This window comes from Balaenoptera borealis, assembly GCF_965194805.1.
Source record: "Balaenoptera borealis genome assembly, chromosome: 1".
NCBI classification, from domain to species: domain Eukaryota; kingdom Metazoa; phylum Chordata; class Mammalia; order Artiodactyla; family Balaenopteridae; genus Balaenoptera; species Balaenoptera borealis.
The window spans coordinates 103,744,872-103,757,589 of NC_138860.1; the positions used below are offsets into that span (position 1 = coordinate 103,744,872).

The 12,718-nt window shown below is 33.6% G+C and overlaps 1 protein-coding gene across 1 annotated transcript in view; it reads left to right on the top strand.

The window, feature by feature from the left end:
* The window catches only part of COL11A1 (collagen type XI alpha 1 chain), a 208,477-nt gene that overhangs the window by 20,787 nt on the left and 174,972 nt on the right, over positions 1-12,718 (top strand). The window contains exons 2-4 of the mRNA XM_082382788.1: positions 5-172; positions 5,485-5,698; positions 8,794-8,956. Coding sequence (XP_082238914.1) covers positions 5-172; positions 5,485-5,698; positions 8,794-8,956 — 545 coding nt within the window. The remainder of the gene's footprint in view (positions 1-4; positions 173-5,484; positions 5,699-8,793; positions 8,957-12,718) is intronic.

Below are 12,718 nucleotides of genomic sequence, written 5' to 3' on the forward strand. Positions count from 1 at the left end.
TCAGCTGCTCCAGTTGATGTACTAAAAGCTCTAGATTTTCACAGTTCTCCAGAGGGAATATCAAAAACAATGGGCTTTTGCACAAACAGAAAGAATTCAAAAGGTTCAGATACTGCTTACAGAGTTTCAAAGCAAGCACAACTCAGTGCCCCAACAAAACAGTTATTTTCAGGTATGTTCTCTTTATTACTACAACTACTGCTGCTTTGCTAATTATTATTATCCCTTTTTATTATGCTATATAATGCACAATTATGGGGGGATTTTTCATAATAGTTTGAAAAATACTCAGTGAATATTTTCTTTCTGTCCATGAAAACACTAAATGACCTAATAGTGCTAATTATCTAGAAATCATGATAATGTAGGGAAAGGGAGTTGAGTAGTGAAATGACAATTTCTGAGTGTCACATTTTTTAAGCAGGTAACTTGTTATGAGTACTTGCCTGCTATCGGATACATGTTGATTATTTTTTGTTACAACTTCACTAAGTTGAGTGGCCTTGTTCCCATTTAACAGAAGAAATTGAGTTTCACTGAGACTCTCTGATTTGTCCAAATTACAGGAGGCCAATATTTAATGCAGGGTTTGTCTGTTGCCAAGGCCAATATTGTCTATATTATCAAGTATCCCTTTTTGGTGTTTTGGGATCTTTTCAGAAACAATTTATCATTTAAATTCTTCATATTATCCTCTACTGTCTTCACCTGAAGGAATTTGAGTTCCCTATTTTCACATAAAACTGTTTTCTAACAATAGAAAAATTATAAATCAAGGGACTAAAAATTAACAAAACAAGAAAGCATATTTTTTGGGAAAGAACATTTTAAAATATTTTTGAAAATACATTTATTTTGATAAATCATTGGTTCTTCCAAAATATTTCCTGTTTTGCAATAATTTGTGGTGGACAAAAGTAAACTGCAAATATAAAGACTATTAATGCACAATTTTTCTGACAAACTAAAATTAAAATGGTTATAAAATCCATGAAATATTTTTCAAATCAAATGTGAAAGTTTTGTTTGTTTGTTTTTATTAATTAATTAATTAATTTATTTTTGGCTGCGTTGGGTCTTCGTTTCTGTGCAAGGGCTCTCTCCAGTTGTGGCAAGCGGGGGCCACTCTTCATCGCGGCGCGCGGGCATCTTACTATCGCGGCCTCTCTTGTTGCGGAGCACAGGCTCCAGACGCGCAGGCTCAGTAGTTGTGGCTCACGGGCCTAGTTGCTCCGCGGCACGTGGGATCCTCCCAGACCAGGGCTCGAACCCGTGTCCCCTGCATCAGCAGGGGGATTCTCAACCACTGCGCCACCAGGGAAGCCCAAATGTGAAAGTTTTAAACAGTAAAAACTAAGCTGCTTTTCTATTTATTTGCACTCTAATGCAGAAATAGGAAAAGGATGGGAATTTTCAAGAGAGAAAAAAATAGATTACTGGAAATGCTGTAGAAATACTGAAGAACTTAGTTTATAATATTTTATATTTGGCTTATCATCTCAGGGCAGTTTTTCTGCCCTCCAGTGTGGTAGTTATTTTGATTATTTCTGTTGTTTTATCTTGGAAAAAGAATACAACCTATGTCTCTAGGATCTCCTTCCATGTCAGTTAACAGAATATATCAACATGTTTCCCTCTTCTCAAAACATTGTGTCTTAGGTATGTGATTCTAATAATGAGTAGTTCAGATAGGAAGAGATATCTATGGTAAAGACCTCATTTTTTCCCCGTGCAAATGATTATAGGCTTATCTTCCTAGAGGATAGAGCTTCTTGTCAAATAATACTAAAGGGATTTTTAAAAATTACCAATGACACATTCACCATTAAAAAAATCTGAACAGTGAAAATGTGAATAATATTCTCTATAAAAAATAGTAAAAACAATCTTTGAAAATTTATTTGGAATATTTTTTCTTCCATTACTAAAACACAAAATAGCAGCTTCTTTCCAATGAATAAAGTAAGCAGTATTATTGGAAACTTCAATATTGGGGTGGGGATAAGGGTTTTCAGATTGTCATAATACTCTGTAGCATTAAGGTATATGTCCTCCAAAGTCCCAATCTGAGACCTTGAATTTAAATATCTGAGAGCTCTGTGCCTGTGAACTGAATAGAAGCTGTAATTTGCAAATTCTATCTGGCCTCTTTAGAACACCTGCTGTAGGACGGATGCTATGCAAGAAACTGTGTATATTGATCTTTATGTTCATAACCACCTGGAAAGGGGAATATTTAAACCCAAATTATAGATTAAGAGTTAGAAAAGTGAAGTATTTGAATATAATCACAGAACCTGTGGATGATATGAAGCTGAGAGACAGTTTGGGGTTTTTTTAGACTAAAGAGGGCTTTCCTCACTATGGCAAATGACCTTCACTCCTCATTTTAAAAACCCTACCAACCACTAAGCTACATCAGAAAGAGATTTTATTTAAACGGAGACATACTCTGCATGGAAATATATTGACCACAAGTTAAAAATTAAAATCATATCATAAAGTTATTGTGCTTTTTTCATATCGAATGTATTCATGGATGCAGTATCTGTTGATGTTAAAAGCCCATTTTAAGAATCACTATTGAGGGCTCCCCTGGTGGTGCAGTGGTTGAGAATCTGCCTGCTAATGCAGGGGACACGGGTTCGATCCCTGGTGTGGGAAGATCCCACATGCCACGGAGCAACTGGGCCCGTGAGCCACAATTACTGAGCCTGCGCGTCTGGAGCCTGTGCTCCGCAACAAGAGAGGCCGCGATGGTGAGAGGCCCGCGCACCGCGATGAAGAGTGACCCCTGCTCGCCGCAACTAGAGAAAGCCCTCGTACAGAAACGAAGACCCAACACAGCCATAAATAAATAAATAAAATCCCAATGCTCAGTCTAAAAGAAAAAATCACTATTGAATCTGATATACTCAGAGGGAATTATGATTATTATCACATGTATAGGATTTATGTATACACACTTATTAAAGGTAGTAGTAACATTTTTTCTTTAACAGCAGTCATTTAACAGAGAGGATGCTTTATTGTTAGTTTGTAGTTATAGATTTCAAAACATATTATTTAAGTTGCAAAATTCCACATTTTATCTGTATCATATATACTGATCACTACTATTTTAGATAAAATTTCACATCTTAAGTGGTTGACTTTGTGCTGTTGAACTTATCTCATAGTGAATTCTCTCTGATAAATTTAGTTGGTTATGAACAACTTTGATTAGTATCTAATAGGGAGGAATCTAAGGTAGGTGTCTAGGTTATACTGTGAACATTTTGACATCAAGTCATGATTTTTTAGACAACTAAATTTTCTTTTTTAAAGGTCATAGTGTAAAGATTATAATTAAAACCTTATTGCTTAATTTTAAATTGGGGAATACTTCCATAATTGAAAGATTTTACTCAGTGTAGTTTGAAATTGACAGTTTTCAAAAGTTGTGTTATATAAATTGGATGATTAATTAAAATTTGTTACAACTTATTTAGCCTTATATGAATATACTATTTTCTGAAATTCCTCTTTTTCAAAATGTCTCTATGTAGATCTTATTTCATAATATTTTTGCAAAAATGAAAAAGATACTGTTTTCTCCACTTCATAATATTTTAGCATCATTTTTCAATGTATGAGATATTTGAAAATTGAGGTATTTAGGGAAAGAAGTCCTATAATTCTCAACATTTTGAGCTATTCATTTGAAGAAAACACTTATTTGCTGTGCAGCTTCCTCAATAATAAGCTGAATTACCTAGATTTTTATTTGTAGTGTAAGCAGCTAAAAGGTGCTTACTTGATGTGTTTTATTACCTTTCAATTTTATATACATGATTATTTTTCTCTATTGATTTTCATGAATATAAAATTGGATATATCTGTGACACAAATCTAATCAAACAAAACTTTCTCTCTCCCTCTCTCTCTCTCTCTCTCTCTCTCTATATATATATATATATCTTTTTTTTGCCATGAAAGCAAGGCTTTTATGATATATTTGTGATATAGTGAAGTTGTATTATTGGTAAGTTATTTTAAAAATTAAAATTGAGAATTTTAAATAAACGCTTTTTAGTTTGGAAATATCTATCTAGATTCTAGATAGATAGATTAGAACCAAATAGTTAACATCAATTGGCTGTTTTCTTTGTGACTTATTCTTATTTACTTTCCACAACATTTTAAATAATTTCCATTTCATAAGACATCTTTCCACTACATTAAGTGGCTGCATAGATTTCCACTATATAAATGTTTTGTATTTTATTTAACCAGTCCCAACCATTACAGGTGATTTTAACATTTTATGATTATAAATAGTGTTCTGATGAATTGACTTAACATAATATCTTTACATATAAGCATCCTTATCACCTCTGTAAATTCTTAAAAGTAAAATTGCTAGTCTCCTACAGTTTTTTTAATTTGAATCCAAGGCAGTCATATTCATATATTTTTATGATTTTATACTACTATACATAATAGAATATGGAATGAATGGACTGAATATGGAATCTCTTGGTGTTGGCCCAGATATCATTGATTACATATGCACATATACACCAGTTTTGCATATGGAAAACTTTTTAATTTAAATAATCTCATCCTTCAAATAACAATGCCTGCTTTACTTTTGTCCCAGGGTAGTAAAAGGATTAAATAAGATATATATGTAAAACTGTTTTTGAAAAATAGAACCCACGATTTTATATGCAGTGTTTTTATAAAAAAATATACAATAGTCATTGCTTAACTACCTGAGATATACTTGTGGTAACCATTTAATTTATATATTTATTTAATAAATGCTTACTAAGAACTTGTGTAGATATGGCCCAATGCTGGATATTTGGGATATGATGATGAGAGGGAAAAGAAAAAAAAAAACAAACAAACAAAACTTTCTTCTTGCATTTAGAATCAAATTAACCAAGTATCTAAAAGTTCTGACTTATAATGACATAAGCTTTTTATTAGTGAAACTTCATTGTGTGATAGGAAAAATTGCTCAGAAACTCTTTAGCTTTTGAAGAGATGACTAAAAGTGTACCTTCATATGTTGTGTCCTTACAATGCCACTTTAAAGAGAGGATAGGTGGCCACAGATTAGATAAGGGCAGAAAATACAATACAAATCTTACACCAGAATTTCTACTTAAGTGTTTTAAAAGTGCTTATTGTGTGTTTGATATTGAACTGGCACGATCTTGGCACTGGCATGATCTTGTTTCCTAACCATGAATTAAATTTTACATAATACTTGTGCTTTAAATGAGTGGTGGTAAAGTTTGAATACAGCTTCAACAATTGTTGCAGACAAAGATTAATAGAATCCCTTCTCCATTGGTTTTTAAATCTGTACTGTTATTACTGTTTGAACTTTGGTTACTTGTTAAGGCCACTTAGTAAGCTCAAAAATAATAAGGTGATCAAGGAATAATTTGGAAATTTAGAATTTTTGACTCTTTGGCATTTTCTTCCCAGGAGGAACTTTTCCAGAGGATTTTTCAATATTATTTACAGTAAAACCCAAAAAAGGAATTCAGTCTTTCCTTTTATCTATATATAATGAGCATGGTATTCAGCAAATCGGTGTGGAGGTTGGGAGATCACCTGTTTTCCTGTATGAAGACCACACTGGAAAACCTGCCCCAGAAGACTACCCCCTCTTTAGAACTGTTAACATCGCAGATGGAAAGTAAGTAACACAATAATCCAATGTTTTAGCTGTGTTGAAAACAATTCTTTCATTTGATCATTCAACAAATATTTATAAAGTGTGATGCAGGTTTTCTAGGGAGTGGTGATATAGAAATGAACAAAACAATAAAATACCTAATCATACATAGTTTACAGTCTGGGTAGACACATAATGAACGATAAAAAATTACTAATAAATAGTTTATCAGATGGTGATAAGTGAGAGAGAGAGAGAAATATAGCAGTGAAGAGAATAGGGGATGATGGTGGGGAGTGCAGTTTTAAGGAGTGAGGTCAGGGATAGTCTCACTAAGAAGGTGACATGTGAAGGAGGCGAGGTGCATGCCATGCTGATAATTAAAAGCATACTATTCCAGATGGAGGAAAAGCAAATACACAACCTTTGATTCTGGGTGTGGCTGATTTGGTCTAAGCAACATCAAGGATGCCAGTGTGGCAGAAACAGTGTGGGATGATGAGGATGGAGAATCAGTGGGAGGCCAAATGGTATAACACATTGTAGGTGGTTGTAAACACTTTGGATTTTATTCTAAGTGAAATAGGAAGTCACTGTAGACTTTTTGAGCAGAAGAATGACCTGATTTGACTTCCTTTACCAATCATGTTACTATTGACAATATAGGAAGCTTTATATAGCACTTGATATGTGCTACGTTCTGTTCTGAACACTTTATACATAGTCAACTCATTTAATTTTTCACGACTCTTGGAAGAAAATAACATTAATAAACCCATTTTACAGATAAGGGAAGTGAGGCACTGGGAGTTTAAGTAACATATATTTGAAAAGTGGCAGAGATACGGTTTGAACTCAGGTAGTCGCACTTTCCAGTAACAACCACACTCTTCTCAAAATCATGCTGAATTCTGAATTCTGTGTTGTGAATATTGCCTATCACTTAGGGAGCAGCTAAAGACAAATACATTTTTATTAAATTTACTCGGTATTTTATTGCTGAATTCAGGCTACTGAAAAAAAGATTATCGGAAATATGACATTTGGTTGTAGACATGAGAAAGAAATAGCTGTTCAGGTGGAAAAAAAATTCACACTCAGATTATCATTGTCAGGACCATGGAAAAACCTTCATCTCTGTGCCGGGAAAACTGGGCTTTCATGAGTAATTTACATCATTATCCTTAATAATTCATATGAAAAGTGATGATAGTTCTATGAATGAAATACATCAGGGGCAAGAATGTAGAGTGTACTGTTTTATACAGAGCAGTCCTCTTTGGCATAGTTGCATTGAGCAAAGACATATTGGAAGTGAGAGAGTGGGCATGTGGGGATATGGAGGAGAGCATTCCCGGCAGAGTGAAGAATATGTGAAAGGAACAAGAAAGAGGCAGCGGTGGCTGGGTTACTGGGAATCAGAAAGCAAAAATTTGGACATGAGCTCAGAGACAGCCAGGGCGAGGCAAAGTAAGGACTTCAGTTTTTATTGAGAGTATTATATTAGTTTATAGCAAGATAGAAACTTCACCTGACTTATTTTTTAAAATGGTCACTCTGGTTGCATCAGAGTGGAAGCAGGGACCAGTTAGGAGTCTAGGTGAGAGGCATGGGTACTTGGACAAAGTTGTGAGCCTTTGAATTCTGCATATACTGTGAATATAGGATTGACAGATTTTCTGATGATATGAATGTGTAGTATGAGAGAAAGAGAATAATTAAGAATGACTCCAAAACTTAGGGTTAATTTAATATTTTGAATATTATATGTGATACCATGATTATCACATTATTATCAGAGCTTAAATTAATTCAACAAAAATATCAAGTTTAGAGTCCTAATCAGCTTTCGACAATTGAAATAAATCATTTTTATTTTCTGTTAATGAAAAGCACGTACCCACAAGAGTAGAGATGGTTTAATATAAGACACAGGCTTCTTGGCAGAAACATGTGTAAATTTTACTCTCACAGTATTAAGTGCCTCCTAATATAAATCTTTGCTCAATTCAAACCAAGCAGATGCCTATGCTAGTTGAAAGTGCTACGGAAAGACGAAAGATTAAGTGTACATGGAAATATACTTGGTCCTCATCAGTAGACATGCCAAGTCACATGAAACAGACATTTTAGAAAGGCTCCTGCAACTTTCTGGGTACTTTATTTTATGGATCTAGTCCTAGAAACTTCTGGAATATTAATTTAGCACTTTTCATTTGGGAAAAGAAAAAGAGTGGCTTGCAAAATCCAAGTGCGTTTCACTTAGTTGTTTATGTTAGCACCAGATACTGTTAATAAAACCCACCATTTTACAGTATGATTAGGGTATTTATGTTTCCAGAGGGCTGGCCACGTCTCCCCCCAGGTCTGTCATCACTGCCCTGAATTAGCTGGAGCAGTAGCTTCAGAGTGAATTGAGACTCACTCCACACATGCGTTGACTATGCTTTCTTTCAACGTTCCCACTTCCTGCCAACCCTGGAAAGAAGGAGAGATATTGTGTCTCAGTCTTGGATCCTGCCCACAGTAGTGATCTATAACTGTCTTGAAATTGAAGTGGAAAAAGAAAACGAAAGCACTTGAAATAAATGTGCCTAAAGACAGAGAAGCACATTGTGTCTTGCAATTAGAACGTTCAGTTGTTCCAGATGGAGCGTTCATTCAATTAGCAGACATAACCCTTTTACAGTCTATCTCAGGGGATCTCTCAAGCAGAATTTTTTTAAGTGGAATTCCATTTTGGAAGAAAGCATTTACGTACATAGAAACTATTAATTACTCCATATCCCGCCCCTAATCTCTATCAAATACCGTCATCAGGACATGGTGAGATTAAGCTTTTGTTACAACACAAAGTGAAGCAAAGGATGGTCTCTTCCTTATCAGCATAGACAGCCAATCCTGCTGTGCATCCTACAGTGCTTGGGTGTCTTTTTGAGTACCTAGCACTGTTCTGGGTTAATAGTAAATAGTCACCTGTTAACTGGTTAATAAATGAGCCTACATTTTGTATACTTTCAGATTACGTGTATAATTTAAAATACATTGTATTTTAACGTGAATAATGGTTTGGCAACATCTTTGGAACTTACAAAAGAATTACTTGGCTTTTTAAGGTGGCACCGGGTAGCAATCAGCGTGGAGAAGAAAACTGTGACCATGATTGTTGATTGTAAGATGAAAACCACAAAACCACTTGACAGAAGTGAGAGAGCAATCGTTGACACCAGTGGAATTACAGTTTTTGGAACAAGAATTTTGGATGAAGAAGTTTTTGAGGTAAATCAAACTTTATTTTAAGCTGAATATTATTAAATCAGATGAAGTGAGTTGACAGTAACAATCAATATATGCTATAAAGCAAAGTTGTAAACTCTAAGGGGTGACCTACTTTCTTCCCCCGTGGGTGTAGCAGTGATGTTTTCTATTGTTCAGTAAGAGAATGAGTAGACAATGGTGACTGTAACGCCTGGGAAACTTTAACAGAGATTGGTTGATTTAAACACAGGCATGCTATTCTCCTGGGAAGAGCAAATGACTTTCCTCTTAGTACTTTGTATTATTTTCTTTGGAGAAAAGAACATTTTCTTCACTTCCTCCTCTCAGAGATTAATTTAATGAAATGTACAAGTCTGATATTTTGCCTTTCTCTGTTCTTTGTGAATGTTTCCAAGGTAAAATAGAGATACTGCAAAAGATGAACTGTAGTTTTTAAAAATCACTATTTTAATAATGTGAAGGTCATGGTAAAAAGCTCCTTTCCAATTATAATTTGCCAGTTACGATAATCACATTCTTTCTTTTAATTCTTCAATCTTTGGACCTGGTAACTCTTGCTTTAATTTTCATTTAGTCAATCATTAACAGAACAAACAGACCAGACCCCATAAAGGGATGCACTCCTGAGATATTAGTCATTACTGTGATGATTGTTTTTATACAGTTTCTGAATAATTTATTTTTCAAAGTGTAACAAAGTAAAGCTGTGTAATATATTATGGATTAATAGACAAGTTTTACATGGAAGATTTGCTCTATTCTGTTGAAATGTGTGTATATATATATATTTATATATATACACACACGGATATGTACACATAGAGATGTACACACACACACACACAGTATGTATTTTCAAAAAAAGCAAAATGTAAATTCAGAGGGTCAGTAGAATATTGTGTCCCTGTACTTAGTTATATAATCTATGGCATAATTTTAAATATAATTAATATTTGTGACATTTTCAGGTTATTTGGGATTCTATTTGTTTTTGAGTTTCTGCATTAGTATGTACCTAAGCCTTTGACTCTAAGCAAAATGTTTTAACACGTCATATCATGCTAAATTAATGACAAACTGATTCAGGCAATGTATAATAATATAGTCTCAGATGTCTGATATCAGGCATTGATTGCACACAAATGATAAATCAGTATTTATTTATTAGGTGAATGAATATTATAAACAAATTAAATTTTAGGCTTACAAATTTCTATTTTAAAATTAAATTCTTCATGAACATCAGTTTCACAAACTAAACTTATTTTTGTAATATCCAAATCTTTATTTTCCTGGAACATAAATGAGTAATATGGAAGAAATATATCAGTGGATGGTTTCATTTCATACATTAGTTTAATCTATTGCTGTACGTATTCCCAGAGCCCATGGAAGTTAAACAACAGAAATTAAAAGTAGAATTTTTTTGTCATAAATGATTAGAACATATAAAGAGGAAATATAGAAGAGAAAATATACAAATTAATATTAATTAATTAATCCTCAAAATTTACTGGCCCTGAAATATAATATTTGATGTATGTACATGTTGATTAGATTTTTTTCATACAGTTTCGTAGCATTGAGACTTCTATTTTTACCTGAACTTACTTCTAGGTGAATATCATTTAATTTTTATTTTTTACTCCACTCCAACACACATACCAAACCAGATTATACTCCACCTTCTTTCCCATATACTACACTTGGGCTCACTGGGGTCCGGTTTAGAGTTTTCAAGTATAGTTACAGACTATCACAGTAAGTTCTTTTTTCAAAATAAATAATTGAACTTGATGTTGCATATTAAAAAACACGTAATAAATTCCTCTGTGTTTCAGAGGCTGATTATGGTATCAACAACTAAAACACATAAAAATGATTTCCTTAAAATATTTCCATACGCTTTCTTTCTTTTTTTTTTTTTAACATCTTCACTGGAGCACAACTGCCCTACAATGGTGTGTTAGCTTCTGCCTTACAACAAAGTGAATCAGCCATACATACACACACATCCCCATATCTCTTCCCTCCTACATCTCCCTCCCTCCCACCCTCCCCATCCCACCCCTCGAGCTGGTCACAAAGCACCGAGCTGATCTCCCTGTGCCATGCGGCTGCCCCCCACCAGCTATCGATTCTACACCTGGTAGGTTATATATGTCCATGCCACTCTCTCACTTTGTCCCAGCTTACCCTTCCCCCTCCCCGTGTCCTCAAGTCCATTCTCTACATCTGCATTTTTATTCCTGTCCTACCCCTAGGTTCTTCATAACCACTTTTTTTTTTTTTTTTAGATTCCATATATATGTGTTAGCATACAGTATTTGTTTTTCTCTTTCTGACTTACTTCACTCTGTATGACAGACTCTAGGTCCATCCCCCTCACTACAAATAACTCAATTTCATTTCTTTTTATGGCTGAGTAATATTCCATTGTATATATGTGCCACATCTTCTTTATCCATTCATCTGTTGATTCCATATGTTTTCAACCACTGCTAACCCAAATACCTCTAGCCAAGAGGCATCTAGTAAATAACCAAAGACAGAGGTACTGGAAGCAAAGATTATTATTATTCTCTTTGATTAATTCTTAACTTTCTAATATATAAACCATATTCTAAATCTTGAAGTAACTTCAGCTGTTTATTTCAAAAAAAAATCTATTAAACCACTAGAAAAATAATCTTTAAAAGACTCATTAATGAAACCTTTAGTGAGTATGACCGTGGGTAGCGAAAATAAGTTTATTAAGCTGCTTCGCATCTTGGAGTTTCATGAAAACCTCTGGAACTTTAAATATAACATTTATTTTATATGAAGTGCAGTTAGTTTTGGAAAAGCAAATGCATATCCTTCACTTTTAGGTTTATCTTGTACTATCTTTGATCAATTAAATAGGGAAACTATTTTTACTTAATAAAATATTGGGAAGGCTTTAGAATAAGAATGTTTGAATTGGATGAAATTTTGTATTTATCTAATCCACATATCAGAACAGTCATCATACATAAATTCAGGTCTTACTTCCTAAAGTGTATTATTGTATGGCTATATAAAATTTTAAAAACAATGTAGTCTTCTCCACTTGATAAAATGCTGTGAAGAAAGTAAATGATTCAGACACACAGATTTTTAAATCGGAATAAAATTTTCTGACTCCTTTTGTGAAATTAGTTCATCTTATCTGAATATGTTTTTAATGTATCTTTCCCTAAAATTTACTCAAATATTTTTCCTTTCATTTTGGTTTATGTTATGGTACCTATCTAGATTTTTGAATCTTTGCAACTAAATGTTTAAAAATCAAACTAAAAATGGCAGGAGATAGGAATGGTACCATGTTTGCATTATTTTAGTGTTTGATAAACAGTTGTAATGATGAAGATGATATAAAAACACCAGTGATTTATTAATCTGAAAACTGGAAATATTACTTCTTTGGAAATAGTATCATTCCACTTTAGATGCAAATTTGTTTAGTATATATAATTTTGTCTATATACGACCCTACATTTATGCAATGGTACTGTTAATGGCAATAAATGCTAAAAATGTCCATATTTGAATTGCAATCTGAAGAGTTTAAAAAATTCACCAATAAACAGATGAAAGCAAAACTGGAAATATTTTAAAAAGTATGATGAAGTTAGTTTATATGAAAACGCCAAAATGAATATATAGGCCCATAATTCAGATTATATAATTTCAGCATAGCAGAGTGAATCTAAGAATTGAGTCTGGAATGAGAAAAATCTG